This window comes from Nycticebus coucang, chromosome 4, assembly GCF_027406575.1.
Source record: "Nycticebus coucang isolate mNycCou1 chromosome 4, mNycCou1.pri, whole genome shotgun sequence".
NCBI lineage: Eukaryota > Metazoa > Chordata > Mammalia > Primates > Lorisidae > Nycticebus > Nycticebus coucang.
In genome coordinates this window covers 56,520,006-56,537,205 of record NC_069783.1, presented here as the reverse complement: position 1 = coordinate 56,537,205, position 17,200 = coordinate 56,520,006, and the positions used below count along the sequence as shown (strand labels likewise).

At 37.5% G+C, this 17,200-nt stretch overlaps 1 protein-coding gene across 4 annotated transcripts in view; it reads right to left on the bottom strand.

Annotated features, from left to right (window-relative positions):
- VRK2 (VRK serine/threonine kinase 2) overlaps positions 1-15,887 on the bottom strand; it is a 126,868-nt gene extending 110,981 nt beyond the window's left edge. For 2 of the 4 annotated variants that reach the window (XR_008379450.1, XM_053587544.1), the window contains exons 1-2: positions 15,719-15,886; positions 13,541-13,678 (exon numbers count right to left, since the gene is read on the bottom strand). Coding sequence is in view for 3 of the 4 variants with exons in the window: in XM_053587544.1 (XP_053443519.1) it covers positions 13,541-13,673 (133 nt within the window). In the remaining variant the exon portion in view is untranslated. Of the gene's footprint in view, positions 1-13,540; positions 13,679-15,718 lie in introns of all 4 variants that reach the window. The other 2 variants (XM_053587546.1, XM_053587543.1) reach the window with 2 other exon arrangements.
- Positions 15,888-17,200: the final 1,313 nt, after the last annotated feature.

Here is a 17,200-nt window from a genome sequence, read left to right as displayed (position 1 = left end):
CCACGGCACTCTACCGAGGGCGGTACAGTGAGACTCTGTCTCTACAAAAAAAAAAAAAAAAAAAAAAATTTTAAATGAATTCTTATATACATACTTGAGAAAAAGCTTATGCTCTATAATACTATTAAAGACTCACCAAATTAAAATATCCAATTAATAGGATATTAAACCTTGTAACTTAGATTACTACAGCACAATGTTAGCTTCAAACTCTCATGAATGGAATATTTCTTGGAATCCAGATAGCCCAGTGATATTACAAATTCAGTTCTAAACCACTGCAACAAAGCAAACACTGAAATAAACCAAGTCACATGAACTTTTGGCTTCCCAGTGCATGTAATACTTATATTTACACTATATTGTAGTCTGTTAAGGATGCAATATTATGTCTAAAAACAAATGTGCATGCCAATGACAATCAGAGCCTTCAGCAAATTATGATCTTTTTGCAGAGGATGGTCTTGCTTTGATGTTGGTAACTGCTAACTGATCAGAGTGGTGGCTGCTAAAGGTTGGGGCGGCTGTAGCAATTTCTTAAAATAAGACAATAATAAAGTTTGCCCCATCAATTGACTCTTCCTTTTACAAAATATTTCTCTGTAGCTTCTGGTGCTATTTATTAGCATTTTGTCCACAGTAAAATTTCTTCAAAATTGAAATCCTCTCAATTCCTGTCACTGCTTTATCAAGTAAGTCCATAAATCATTTGTTGTCACTTCAACAACATTCATAGCATCTTCACCAGTAGATTCCATGTGAAGTAACCACTTTCTTTGCTCATTCATAAGAAGCAACCAATCATCCGAACTTTATCATGGGATTACAGCAATTCAGTCACATCTTCAGGCTCCACTTCTAATTCTAGTTCTCTTGCTATATATTTCCATCATATCTGTAGTTAATTCCTCCATTTAAGTCTTGAATTCCTCAGTCATCCACAAGGGTTGTAATTAACTCAACAATTCTTATTAATGCTGATATTTTGACTCTTCCATGAATCACAAATGTTCTTAATGGCATCTAGAATGGTGAATCCCTTTCAGAACATTTTCAATTCACTTTACTCACATCTGTCAGATGAATCACTACAAGAGCAATAGCCTTACAAAATGTATTTCTTAAATAAGACCTGAAAGTCAAAATTACTTCTTGATCTATGAGCTGCAAAATGAATGCTGCGCTAGCAGGGATGAAAACACCATTAATCTCCTTATACATCTCCATCAGAGCTCTTGAATGACTAGGTGAACTGCTAAGGAGCAGTAATGCTTTGAAAGAAATCTCCCCACCACCACCCCGAGCAGTACGGCCTAACAGCGGGCTTAGCATAGTCAAGTAAACTATAATCAGAGGTGCTGTCACCCAGGCTTTGTTGTGCCATTTATAGAGCACAGGCAGAGAAGACTTAGTACAATTCCTAAAGGCCTTAAGATTTTCAGAATTGTAAATGAGCATTAGCTTCAATTTAATGTGAGCTATACTGAGAGTCAGCCTGTCCTTTGAAGGTAGGCTGTGAAGTTCTAGATGGAATCTTCTTCCAGAAGGCGGCTGTTCTATTCACATTGAAAAATCTGTTGTTTAGTGCACCCATCTTCATAAATTATCTTATCTAAATCTTCTGGATAACTTGCCACTTCACCTTGCACTCTTACAGAGACAGCCTCTCTTTTCCTTAAAGCTCATGAACCAACCTCTGCTAGCTTCAAACATTTTTGCAGCTTCTGAAACCTTTCTCACCATTCACAGCATTGAAGAGAGTTAGGGTCTTGCTCTGGATTAGGTTCTGACCTAAGGGAATGTTGTGGCTGGTTTGATTTTCAATCTAGACACTAAAACTCTCTCTGTATCAGCAATAAAGCTGTTTCACTCTTTTTATCATTCACTTGTTTACTGGAGTAGCACTTTTCATTTCCTTCAAGAACTTTTTCTTTGTATTCACAACTTGGCTATGGGTGCAAGAATCCTTGATTTCAGCTTATGTGGGATTTTGACATGCCTTCTCCACTAAACTTGATCATTTTTACCTTTTAAGTGAAGGATATGTGACAATATTGTTAAGTCTCAGGGAATAGAGAGGTCTGAGCAGAGGGAAAGAGATGGGGGAACGGCCAGTTGGTGGAATAGTCACAACACACGTGACATTTATCTATTAAGTTCACTGTCTTATGTAGGCACGATTTGTGGCTCCTCAAAACAATTACAACAGTAACATCGTAGAGCACTGATTACAGATCACCATAACAGACAATGATAAATAAAAAAGTTTGCAACATTATGAGAGTAACAAAAATGTGACAAAGTGAGCACAGGCTGTTGGAAAAATGTCACTGATAGACTTCCTTTTTGCAGAATTTCCATAAACATTTATCTTTAAAGCACAATAAAGCAAAGTACGCCTGCATATAGAACAGATAAAGCAGAAACGCTCAGGCTGAAATATGGAAGGGGAAACCAGAACCCTACCCCATTCACCCCTATGCCTGTGTTCCTTAGAGGCCAGTGTGAAGACTTAGTGGTGACTGCTTTGTCATTTTCCAAATTGTTTATACATTTCCAGTGATACTTATAATAATTTCTTACTGAGTATCTGCTGGATTTTCTCTTCAAGGATCTAAACAGTAGCATTCTTTATCATATTAAATTCTATCATTACATTTTCCCTATGTTCTACTAAACTTTCATCTAACATCCTGGTATAGTTCTCAAAGATTTTTACTATAGAATGTAAAACAACAAACCCTCTCATTGTTTTACTCTTACTTACATGTGCATTCAATAATTTACCTTATGGAGTTCTATCAAATAGCATTCTTTAATAGAGGATTTAAGACATTTTATCTAAAGTAGTTAACTGACAATTGTATTATAATCCAATAATTTTTATTTGCTCTCCTTCACCAATTACCTACTGGTTTTGGTACACATTACATATTTATTTCATCTTACAAAAAAATTATGTATTTCAATCCATTTGTTTATTTCTCAAATATTGTTAACTGATATACTCTAACTCGGCTGTTTTCATTACTATCAATGAGAATACATTTTGAACTTGTTTGAAAGGTTGAAATGTAACTTAAGTTTTGGCTTAGCTGTTAATCCTTTAATTTGTAACCACAATTAATCTGGAAATGTGAATTTCGCTGTAAAATTCTATGTTCATAACTTAGTTCTTAAAATAAGTTGCATAATTTATTAGTTTTACTTTGTATCATAAAATCTTAATGTTTTAATTCATGTATCTCTTTAAAGACTATTTTAATCATAAAGTGCTTCCAAGACTATTTTACCTTAGCAATCGTTTGTTATGAAATGACTTCAGTTTTTCTAAGATCTCAAGTATTTCCTTTAGTCTCCTAAGACACATTCAATTTGCCCGTACAGTATACGGAAATGGTGGTCATGTTTCCTTTCGCCAGAGAAGTGTTTCTTCTACTTTCAGGTTTACAAAGTAAGGGGTAAAGAAGTTCTTAACGTCCCTTCCTTAAAGATACTGTAAACTCTGTATTTTAGTTTTAAAAATCTATTAACCCAGTCTGATTCCTGCTTTTTGGAAATACTTTCTAATCTTTATGCTGAAATGAGGCTGCAAATAAGGGAAATCTTTCTTATATTTTTCATAGATGGTCTCTATTTTGCATGTCTTCATAATTTTAAGTGGTATTCTAATTATCTTAAGATACTTTAAATGAACAGATAACAGAGCATTTTTGATTCTTGATCTCTTTATGTCATTTTTCTGTGACTCTGCTTTGCTTATTATCAGTACAACTAATTGTTTACTCAGCTTCATCAATCTTTTCCTTAAAGCCTGTGCCTGTATCCATGTTTCAATATTGACAGAGCATTTATACATGTAATACCATCTTCCAGGATCTCACAGATTTCTATAGTCAAAAGGAACTTAAAAGTTCTTTCCCCCTAAAATAATCTCAAGTTTAACAGATTCCTTTATATTAAACTAGCTAATTTCAAAACATTTATACTTGCTCAAAATCTTTCTACTTGAGTAGAAATTCTGATAATGAAAGACCATACAATTCTTTCTTCCCCTTTCATTTCCCCATTAGATACAGACAGCTCTGTTTCGTTTCCTTCTCACTTTAAGTATATTGTGTGGGAATTTTTAAGGCAGTTTTACTATTTCTACTATCCTCCTCCTACTTTGTCAGATAGTTATAGCTTGTATTTTGTTCATTCTTTTCCTTTGTATGTATAAGCCAAAGAAAAAAGTATTCTAGCATGAAAAGTAGCATTGTAATAGCTAATATCTCTTCTCTATTAAAAATACCTAAGAGTTTACCTCTACATAAAATGTTCTAATTTCCTTATGAATCACCCATAGGTATGTAATAAATCATTACTATTGTGTATCTTGAAAGAACTGAACTTTCTAAAACTTACTTTTGCTACCAAAAAAAAAAAAAAAAAAACTTTCGTGCTTAAAACAAATTCTATAAGGGGACATATTCTTTAACAAGATTCTACTTACCCGAGTATTTTGTTTGTTTCACCCTTTAAAGGACCAAGAATAATTCAATATTGTTTTTAAAAATCTAGTTTTATATATTTGTTAAAATCCTATCACAGGGGTTTGAAGAAGTTTCTTTAGGCCTTCCTGTTGCTTATTTCACTCAAACAAATGTATAAAATTCCTATAAACTAGATAAATTTATTTGTCTTTGTAAAAGCATGAAAATCCATCAGATCTTTCTCATCAGATTGTATGTGTTACTGGGTGACAATTCTCACTTCTTCTCATAAAAATATTGTTTGATCTAAGGCATGGTACATTTTAATATATTTTTTACAGTGCTTTAGCATTAGGTTTACTATAAATATCAGATGTTCTTCCACAGATTTCTGTGATCTTAATATTAAAAACATATCACTGAAGCTCTACGCCTTGAGTTGTCAATCTGAATAAAAATGACACCATTATTAGCATCATCACTAACAGATTTCTTAAATTAGCTGCCAATACTATCAATTACATATTTTGCTGTGACTTTAGAAATGAGCTTGTCACAAGCATGCCATTTGCCACTATTTTCTCTGGCTAGTAATAAATTCAAAGTGTTCTTTGACAGGGGACATCAATCAGTAGAATAAAGAAACCCAAGTTCAAATGTTGATGGAGATAGTTATTAAAACTTTGTCCTGGAGGCAATTTACTTCACCTCCTTAGGCCTTGATATTTTCCTTATTAAGTTTTTGGTAGGATTAAGGAAATAAAGCACTTAACACAAGAACTTGGCACACACTTAAAGATTTTAGTAGTTGATGATGAAGATACTTTGCGTATAAAGATTTCAAAACCAGTCCCAGCAGTTATCAGATGCCATAGACAACTCTGACCCATCTGCTCCTCTTTACCAGACTCTTCTTTCGTTCTTTTTCACTTTTCTGTGTTCTGCGTGCCTGGCCTCCTCAGTGAGGCTTTGGTAACAGCACCTGTCAGAGGTTCCTTAGGGGGCATTCTGAACACCTGAAAGGGGAGCTGTGTTCTGGGTGCGCCTCTCTCACACGTGTTGAGGCTTCCGATTGCTCTTCCTTGAAATAAATTTGCAGGAAGCTGCCTTTACACCACACTAAGCATTGGAGAGAGAAAAATGGCCAGTGTCTCTGGGGAATAATTAACAAAAGACAGTTTATTTCATCTTCATGATAAAATACAGCATTCTTATTAAAAGGCAAATTCATCATTCCCAAAAGTTAAATAGAATGACACTTTAAAAGTAATTCCAGCTGATTAAATTTAGGGCTCTGGGGGGAAAAAAAATTTAATTCATGAATATACTCCGAATCTTTCATTTGATTTTAAAATGTATAAATGTTCATTTAACTTTGAGCCCTCGCTTCTCAGTGTTCTATTCTGAGCTAGTCAAACAAGTGGTAGCAGGCATGCTGGGCTCTATAATACTGCCTCTCATATTTAAATACTCTATTTCACTTGGATTGCAAATTAAAGACAGTCTCCTCAACGCTGACACATTTTCAATGATTGATTTTGCAAAACGTGTTGATTTTTCCTACACTGTTTTGCCTCTCTGTGTGTCAACTTTGGCCTTCTTTTCTTGCTCCTTTGCAGCACTGCTGTCTCTTTGAAGCCATTGTCTGCCTGATATAAAAATGTACATTAAACCTCATGACTAATTACACAGATAGAAAATTCCCAGTCTCAAACATAAAATACCTATGCCCAGAAACCATAACAAAAGCTTCTGACTACGTACGAAACCCTTAATCAAACCCTGCAGACTTGGATTAAAAGAAATTCCAATAATTTATTTTCTGTTAAAGTTGTGTTTATATTCTTTGAAAAGTTGATTTCTTATGCATGTTACATGCCTACAAGTCAATCCGTTCAACAGTAAACATCATCCATTTCCCCACAAAAGTTTTTACTTGCTATCAGGTCTACTTCGAATAAATGCTACTCAGTAGAAATGTTTTATTCTAAACACAAAACAGGTAGTCTTAACACAATCTCCATTTTTAACCCCCCATGGTAGACTTTTCCCAAGAAAGGCTACAATCTATAAATTGAGTATATAGCTTTTTCTATTTTCAAAATTTAACTGAAAATAGAACGACCAGAAAATTCTCTCCCCCACAAACTCCCCCGAAATATACAAAATGTCTCTAAATCTAAAAGTACAGTGCCTTACATACAGATCACATGTAGTATAAAGCACGAATTTTAGTCTCAGACAACCTATTAGGGAAATTACTTTTCCATAATAGACTAGTTCTGAAGTTAATTTAACATATCATTTTTTAAAAACTATAACATGCAAGGCCATATGTAAGCACTCCATTTGACTGCCTATAAGGAATTTATAATGTGTGTGCACGCATGCATGTTTAAAGGGTGGTTAAAAAAGACAGTATATAAAGTAATAGTAATCATGTAAAATAATGAGTATCATGAGAAAGCACACTATGGAACAAAGAGAGAGAGAGAAGTTATGGATGCTCCCCTGCCTGCCTATGCAGCATGCTAGAATTTTCATAAAGCCTACCATTTGTTTCCACACCAGTCCTAGGCACAGACCCTCCTAGCTTCCAGTCTACCAAGGCTAGAAGCTCTGTTTGGCGGCTGCTTGCCTTTTTGTTAGACCAGCTCTCCTGTACCTCTAGTTATTGTACATCTCATGTAGTTACCAAGTGCAGTAAATGCATCACATGCCACCACATTACTATTTTGGGAAGCCCGGTAATGACTACCAGGGTGCCAATTAACCAGTCCAACTCTGGATAGAAAATGTTAAGTTCTTAAAAATGTGTCTCATAATGGCAAGATGAGAGGATGCAAAGTGAAAGTAGCCACACTAACTGCTCTTCAAAAATGGCCACAATACCTAAGCAGGAACAGGTTGGATTAAGGTCTGCACATGAGCCAAAGCTTAAAATTCATTGCCTTTGTTGGCTCATGTCACTTCTTTAATTAATGTCACTTTCTCTGGTTTAATATCAGAGCAAGTGACAAGAGTGCTTCTGGATGAATTGTGTTTTCCGAGGACTGTATGGCATACTCTCCTGCAGTCTGACAGAGGGACGTGCCAGTTTCACTTGGCAGTTACAATGCACCAGCTTTAGTTTTAGTAGTTTAATTTGTGGCAGTTATATGTTTTGAATACGTTGAAGTATTCACAACGGTCTCATGGAATCTGTTTCATAGATAAAGTTTACACAGTGGAAAAGCAAAAGCAATGGCTATAAGGCGATTAGGAAAAGCTTCTCTTGGCCACAGCTGGTCTTACAGGCATTCCTGTAAATTTAAGAGCACTTAGAAGACACGACTAAAACAATCACAAGGAATAGTGCCCTCTTTTGGGGGGATAGGGGGAGTTCTGTAGTGGGTGTGAGACAATCATAAGGAATATGATGTTTAGAACTCAATTTTATGCAAAATCCATTATTCAAGAAGCAAAGTTTATATACATGATAGACATGCAATGAAATAAATGTAAAAATAGGAAGTTTTGCTACTTATGCATTAATTTGGTTCTAACATTTTGGTTAACTAAGTTTTTATTGACAGAAAATTCAGAAGAATTTCTGCCTTGAGAAGGGACTAAACTTTTTGCTTTGGTTTGTTAAAGACCTTTCTTTCTCAACCTTTCAGGCTGGAGATTTTTTATTTGGAGTTTTCCCTTCATCTCCTTTATACACTTTTGTGAAGCTTCATCAGCTCATGGTGAGAAGAGCTGCCACCAAGGAGTTCTTCTAAACTTTGCTTGCCCTTTCTAAATTTAGGGTTCTTTACTGCAGCAGGTTGAAGATCTGGCTTTGATTGCACCTGGCTCTGTTGGAGAATAGAAATATTCATCTCCACTGAATGCATGCTGCTTAAGTGCTGGAGGCACTTGCAGGAGAGTAACTCTCATTGGAAACTTCATTACAATACCTTCCCTTCCCTACATGAAGTAGTAATTCTCATTCACCAAAGATAGAATTTTTGCCTGACACAGCCACAGGAGCTCCTATTTGACTTTCAAAATTAATCAGCCTCTAAGCTAGAGTGGAAATGGCATGTCCTTTAACCTTAAGCACAAAAAGCTCTCAACAGACTGCAGTTTTTATATCCCTGGATGGGAATTTGGGCCCCTGATACTTAAACTTGATTCACATACTGGGTTTCTGGCATGCTTTTGCCCATACCCATCTGCTTGCCTGGCACTGTGCCCATTCAGAAGGTGTGATGCCAGTTTCAATAGGGCATAGGTGCCAATCAAATATGGGTTTGGAGGGGCAGGATGCAGAACGCAGCAAAAGTCAGTTCTGCTGCCAGAAGATCCTCCTGTTATCATATAATGCCAATGAAGGGCCACATGCTTCATTGCTTGGGATCACACTGCATCTGTAGATGTTTCTGGCCTTCGATGGGTATCTTTCTACAGAATCTTTTCCCTCAAGTATTACTTGATTGGAGATGTTGAAGAAAAGATAAATCCACCTGGCTAACTAAAGGTCATCCTTTTAAAAAGAAACAATGGAAGTCTTCAACGATTATCTTGAAAAAATTTCTGAGTTTTTTATCTTTCCTCCTAAAATATTCTTTCATGTAGAATACTATATAGTGTTCAGGAAAAAGTCCATGTAATGGAGCTATAAGAGGCAAACAGTCTAAAAGAAGCATTTACGGCAAAATCAAGTATCTGAGCAGTGTAAAACCCATAAGTAGCTCTAAGCATGGGTGATAAACAAAGATTCATGATCTCAATAGCTAATTTCTAAAGAACTCTCTCATTTAAAGCTTTAAAGTTTCTTAATTTTCTTCTCATTTTGTAAATATAGATATTCTTGCGTCTTAAAAGAAGAAACACACCTCATACTATTTATTCCTCTTCTTCATCTAAAGAAAAAACCTAAAACACTTCAGAAGCAGAAGTCTATCCATATTTCATAAGGAAGCCAGAAGCTCTCAAAAGCTGAGAATTCTTTTATTGTGTGGCAATAGAGGTGAGCCCATTTCAGGAAGAAGAAATTTCCCCATAGCAATAGGTTTCAAATTAAAAAAAAAAAAAAAACCAAAAAAACCCTTGACCACTATAAACAGCTATGAGATAGTAACAGGTATAGTGGAAGAGACAAAATACGTAAGTGCATGGAAGAATGGAGTCGTTTATAGACCATTCCTTTAGGCAAAAACGTTTGACAGTAAAATGTTACAAAGGAAGAACCGTAATATAAAATATGTTAAAAAGAGGATATTTAAAAAATAAAAAGACAAGTAAAGGCTAGGCCTTAGAAGAACTCTCTTTTTATAGAAGAACCCAAACCTTCTTAAACACTTACATTACTTAACTGACAGGTAAATAAGCACTACTATCTGTTTAGAAACTCGAAATTAAAACACATATAAAAGTAACACATCTTCTAAGGACTTCTTCTTGTCTATAGATCCAACAAGTACGATACGTTTACAAAATCACAAATGATCCCTTCTTTTGTGTTCTTACCTATTATTTACACCTTCATCTGGGAATTAATTTATCATATATTCTAGTTTCTAGTATTATCCTTATTCTCACATTTTTCCCCTTATTTTCATTCCCACAGTAACATCTGCAAAATTGCCCAGTAACAATTGTAATGGCTGATAATGTTGTATTGTGTCAAATAAACAAGAGTGCTCATCTGAAAGACTGCAGACTAGAGCTAAGAGTGACATCTGTAATTGTGGACGAGGACAAAGCAAACTGACCTGTGTGATAAAGTGCTCCAACATCAGTCTCAATCTCTCTGGTACAATCCCTGAACATCTATTCTGTACTTGACACCCCAAAGATGCTAAAGTGACATAATTATGCCTAACTTCAAAAAACAAAAACTTCCACAGATAAATCATATCTATTTTTACTCGTATAATCATCCTTCAAAGGAATGTGCCTGAAGTTTGTACTATAATTCTGTTTTTCTAGATTTTGAATAATTTCTGTAGCCCAGTATCTTTCGTATCTGAAGCAGATAAGCTACAGTTAAATGAGAATTTTTTACTATCCATCACAGCTATTACAGTAAATTTTAAGGAAAGAAGATACAGGTCGTCATAAAGTCTTCTGTTGACATTCTCTCTGTCCTTAGCATCACCACATTAGTAACTAACTCTACCACAGTCCATGGCAGGATAAATTAAAAAATCCTTCCAATGGGTCTTTGCCACCATCCTAATCCACTGTGGAACTAGATATTTAGAATGGGAAATTCTAGGTAAATAATTTACATTTATTAAGTGTTTCCCAAGTTCCAAGTTCTTTAAAAAAATTACTTCATTTAATCCTCATAATTATTATCTCAATTATGAAGAACAGAGATTAAAAAAACCAAAGGTTTAAGTAACTAGGTAAAAGTCACTCTGTAAGTGGCTTAGTCAGGTCAGGATTCAACTTAGATTTGCCTAACACCAAAATCCCTGCTCTTATTTAAGCAATTCTCCCTTAGTTTACTTGGTTCCATGTTATACCCAGCATTAGAGTAGAATTTACACCTTCAGTTCTTTCACTGTCCCTAGAGTTTCAGAAACTTTTTCACTCACTTGATAGTAAAATGACAATCTTTCCCATCACCTAGACCAGTTTCCTTTCTTCTTTCTTTACTTCCTCTCTTTTCATATAGAAAGAACAAACCTTGGCTTTGTTCTTACATTCAAACTTTTCTTTTCTCATATAATTATTTCTATTAACGCTACAGGCACATTATTTCTCCAAGTCAAGAGTAAATAGCAAATTTCGCTGCCCCTTCCCTTTTACTGTACGTTGCTGACTACTGAAAGGCCCTGGCTATTAATCTCAAAGCTAGAGGACAGTTGTATATGCACAATGAGTGAGACACAGAAGCTAGTTTCTTCTCAGCCTTAGGCAGCAAATGCTTACAAAGTGTCTGCTGAAACAGTATATTTGGAAATAATACTTGAAAAGAATGTAGCTGGACATAAAGGTATTAAAGAAAACTTGAATTTAATTGCTTCTTCATTTATACATAGGAAGTGATCAGAATCATGATAAAATGGAAAAACATGGCATAATTTCATATGGATTTACTTACATAGCTTTCAAAATATTAAAAACTAAGTTTAATGAAGTTTAACTGATTCTATGATTCATTAGCTTCACCTTTGATGGAACAATGACAACATTTAGAACACATAGTTGTATTACATATGCTGAAGTGTGGAACCTTTTTTTTTTTCAAAATAGCTAAACTTTCCTTAAAATCCTTTCCCCAATGGTGTACACTTACTAATCTTCCTAGAGTGCAGGTTCTAAAAATCAGATAGAGCTGGTGTGGTGACTCATGCATGTAATCCTAGCACTATGGGGGCTGAGCTCCTAGCACTTAAGGCCAGGAGCTTGAAACATAGCAAGACTCCATCTATAAAATATAGAAAAATTTGCCACGCATTGTAGTACACACCTGTAGTCCCAGCTACTTGGGAGCCTGAGGCAGGATGATTGCTTGAGTTCAGGAGTTTGAAGTTGCAGTGAAGTATGATAATACCATGTCCCTCTAGCCAGGGCAACAGAGGAAGATTTTGTCTCCCAATAAATAAATAAACAAAATATAAATAAAATTCAGATAGTAGAGAGTGCTGTATAACATATTAAATCCTGAAATGTGGTATAAAACATAGTATTTTGGTAATGAGAAAAATAAGTAAAAAAAAGTGATACATACTTAGAACAAAAGAAGCAAACATTCTTCTATATTTATATATGAACAACTAAGTCACATAACTGAGCAAATACATTCCTTTTTCATAACAGGAACCACACAAGCAGTATTTGTAGACATATTTACATACATGTGCACAGACATACAATTTTATCTTAAACATGCACTTGAATTTAAGTACATATTAATATATATAACATTTACATTTTAAAAAGAAAAAAGATAATCAATGCTTATTTCAAGATCGCTCAAATAATTCAAACATTAGGAAAATAAATTATAAGTGATAAGCTGTCAGATCCAAGAACATAGCTCAGACATATCAGAAATAATTTATTCAACTCCATATCTCTGACCTTGAGTTAAGATGGTATACTAGAGAGCTCTACTCTTCACTACAAAAGAGAACACACTACTTCCAAGTTTCAATCAACACTGATTTTACAGGGAATTCTACTCTCTGTGGATTCCAAGTATTAACCTGGTCTTTATCTGTACTATCTTATATGATAGCCATTAGACACATGTGGTTATTGAGCCTTAATTAAATATACCCTGGATTTTAAAACCTTCACTAGAAAAGTAAAATATTTCATTTTTTTTCATGTTAACAACTTATTGAAATTTTATTTTGGATATTTTGGATTAAATATATACAGGGGTGTCCATAAAGTTCATGTACAATTAAAAAATAAATTTTTGGATATTTTATTCTATTTACCAAACCACTCTTATAATGAACATCTTCTCCTCATTTCACCACAGATTTAAGATAGCCCTCACTGATCTATTTAAATTCAGTGTAATTTTTAAATGTAAATGCAATGTAAAAGCTTAGCCAGCCAAGGTTCCTTACTCGTACCACAGAATAGAGAAAATAATTTGAGTGCCTGTCTTTTCATTTATCCCAAGGATGGTATATAACCAGTACCACTCTAGATGCCCAAAACAGAAGTTAATTTATTCTATGCAATAGATGCCTTATCTATTAATTCTCCAGTGGAGCCCAGTTGTGGTTTCTGAACTGTAAAGCATGTTACTAAGCTCTCAAAAAAAAAAAAAAAAAAAAAGAATATTAGAATTTTTTTCTGGCAGATTGTATAATTATACTCAGAAAAGACTTCTAAGAGTTATTCGGGAAAACATGGACAATAAGGAGTGGGACAGTCACATCATGAACCTAGACTATCGTACTTAAGATTAACTATGTTCATGTTACTGCTTAGCAAAGTAACTCATGAATTCTAATAAAGTGCATTTATGAATTCTATATTATTTCAGTTTCAACTTTTTAAATATCATTAAATAATCACAGTCACACACATTAGGATATTTGATAAGTTACACTATACTTTACCTAAATATATCAATCCAAATCCTCCAGAGCCAATCATCTTGCCCAGGACCCATTGTTTGCCTTCCGTATCATCCAGAACCTTGCCTTCTGGAAGTGGAACAGGAAGTTTGTGTTTCTGGTTTCTTGGTGGCATCACTTCTGTTTGCAGAAAGAGTGAGAGAAATGGGTAAAAATAAAAACAAAACAAACAAAAGAACTTCTTTAAACTACATTACCTAAAATGTCTTCCATGGGGGGAGCTTTCCCAGGTTCTCACTTTGGGAAACCCCATATACTATATTCAAATTAGAAATTCACGTATATTACAATATTGAGATCGAAGAAGTACTGATATTATAAAATAAACATTTCCAAAATTCATTTAGAGAGTCTATAATACATGTCAATAGTGCAGAATACAGCCTAAGAAGCCAAGAGTCAATTTCCAATGACAAAAGAAAATATATATATATATATATATATATTTTTTTTTTTTTTGGTAGAGACAGAGTCTCACTGTACCGCCCTGGGGTAGAGTGCCGTGGCATCACACGCTCACAGCAACCTCCAACTCTTGGGCTTACCTGATTCTCTTGCCTCAGCCTCCCGAGCAGCTGGGACCACAGGCGCCCGCCACAACGCCCGGCTATTTTTTTGTTGCAGTTTGGCCAGGGCTGGGCTTGAACCGGCCACCCTCAGCATATGGGGCCGGCGCCCTACTCACTGAGCCACAGGCGCCGCCCAGAAAATATATTTTTTATATACATGGAAATACAGTTGAGACTGTTGAGTGTTAAAGATGAGGTCTTCAGTCACTAGGCTAGGTTTGAATTGCAAAGACAGACATGGCAATGTACATCATCACTACCAACCAAAGCATATGACATAGAGTAGGTACTCAGTAAATAGCTGTTAAGTGATCAACGGATACTCATGGGTATATTAATTTAGCAGAATACTAGGTCATGGCGTAGCTCCAGGACTACCAGACAACTGTTGTTAGCTTCCTGCCTTCTTACCGTTTCTCTTCTCCACTTCATCAAAGTGAAAAAAGTCCTGCCTTAGAGACTACTGCTGTACTTACCAACAACTAAAGCAAAATCTCTGTAGCATAACCACCCAATTTTAATCAATTAATTACAATTACGTGCAGGTTAGCTAATGTCACAATGGGAGATTTTGAGTTGAAGAAAATTCGTAGGGAAAAAAACATACCAGCATATAAGCTTGAAACTACTTTAAATGTGAAGTTCCCAGGACATCTAAGTATTTCTAAATAAGTTTTTTAATTTGATGAATGCTGCTGATAAGAAAATTATAAATATATATAAATACATGTAAAGTTTTCTTCATCTAATCATCCCATCTTCCATATGAGAAAGTATCTGTTTTTTCTCTAACAGGTTTTCCCCTCCACCTGCTTAAGCCAATGCCCTTTTACTTGACAACAACGGCCCAGGTGGAGTGAAGGAACACAGCACATAATCTCAACAAAATTCACCTGTCTTCCTCCCGAGCAACACGAGGGAAGCCAGGAATTTGGATGATGAAACACGACTAAGGCAGTGTATCATAAGTTAGGAAGTTTTTATGGAAGTTTCCCTTGACCAATACGTTATATATACACGTATGTCGATTTAAAACTTAAGTTTTTGAAAAACAACTATAGAATATAAATTCTGTCATAAATAATCATAAAGAAACAGTTTGGGGGCAGGTCACTGGCATCAGGGCTTAAGACTGTTAAGTAGAGGTGGACTTCAAGTTCAACTTCGAGAGAAGCGGTAGCATACTCTCTGGGCCAGTCTCCCACACGAGTGTCTCTGCTACTTCAGGGTAACTTCTCAGGGCTAAGATCAAGTGCTCAACACGAGTTTCCAGGGACAAATGGTACCCAGAAGCCTTAAGAAAAGTCAGGGCTGGGATCTAGGCCTACTACGGCCACCCACCAAGGGGCAGTAAACGAGGCCGGGGTGGCCCACCAGCAGGGCGTGGCCCCCCGTCCGGCCCGCCCCTCCTCAGCAGCCCCGGGAACGTGGCCAGCCTGTGTCCCAAACAGCGAGAAGCCCCCGGCGTTCGGAAGCTAACTTCCGCCTCAAGTACTCTCTGCACCTGGAAAAAGTGAAACTCCACTTTCCCGCCCAACTCCTCCGACCCCACTAGGGCAAACGTGAGTGGAAGTTGGGGCCAGGTGCTTACTCTGAGTTATGAAAAGTCAGGACCCAACAACCGCGGAAGCAGCGACCCCGCCCGGGAGGCCCCGGCTTCTCACTCCGACTGCGGCGCGGGCACGGCAGGCGCAGAGTGGGCCGCGGACGAGCCGCTGTCCTGCCCGGACCCCAAGGACTCCCGAGCCGGGGAAGACGCTCCGGGCCGCAACTCCCAAGACGTCCCGCCACGCGCGCCGCCTCCCGCTGGCCTTTCCGGCCCGGGTGGGGCCCCCGGGCTTCCAATCCCGCGAGGAGGCGGGCCCTGCGCCCGGGCCGGCCCTCGGAGAGCGCCAACCCGAGCGCCCGCTGGGCCGCGCGGGGCGAGCCTGGCACCGCCTTCTCTGCGCGCCCGGACCTGCCCTCGGAGGGCGCCAGCCCGAGCTCCCGCGAGGCCGCGCGGGGTGCGTCTGGCACCGCCCCCTCGGGTGCCCTGGCCGGGCGTCGGAGGGCGCCAAACCAACCTCCCGCGGGGCCGCGCGGGGCGGGCCGGCACCGCCTCCTCCGCGCTCCCAGGCTTGCCCTCGGAGGGCGCGCGGGGCGAGTCGGCCCCGCGTCCCCCGTCCGCGAAACCTCGGACAGGCCGCAGCCAGCGGTGTTCTTCTAGCAGCAGGCAGTGATTACTTGGGATGCAAGTACTGAAAGGAAAATTGGAGACTTGTAATAACTGATGGGATAAGGAATTGGGACTCCCTACGTCTATCAAACTGTCACCAAATGAAAGATAGCATGGGAAGACATTTCTTAAAAAACGGTACTGTGAATATAAAAGCATTTATAAGGAAAGTTTGTCTATAGAATAATTGTGCCCTTTAACGTGCCCATTCCTATTTCAATAAGATTTATATGTAACAGATAAAAGTTAGTTACCTATGTAGTCTTTTCCCCATTCCAAATATGTTTGGATTTCCACCACTCCCCTCAGTAGCATTATTTGGGAAGATGCAGCACCATTCCTTGCCTACAGTGTATTACTCATACGTGGTTCCTCTCTTTCACGTACATATGTGCAGAGTATTAGTAAATCCTCTTAGCTCAACCTTCAGAATGTATCCAGAGTCAACCACTTACCATCCCTACTGTCATCATCCTGGTGCAAACCATATTTTCTTATTTGGATAATTGTAGTACCTTCCTAAATGCTATTGTTGTACCCTCCACGAGTGGAGTTATAGAGAAACGCCTGCAGAATGAGTTCAAATTAAGCCAGGGTCCTTTGTTCAAGGGCCGGCCAGTCAAGAGCAGGCTCAGGCCACAAAGTCTCTTGACCCTCTTGAAGCGGGAGTGCAAGGTTTTTATATGGTGCTTCAAGCGGGGGATGGGAAGCCCTAGAGCAAGCGGAATTTTACAGAAGCTAATATCTGCAAGGTTAGAGCTATGGGGAAGGATCTTAAAACTGCACACAAGACAGACCAGACAGATTTGTGACAGGATTGTGGTTGCCACAGATTTTTTCAGTTGTCACAGGGTTATG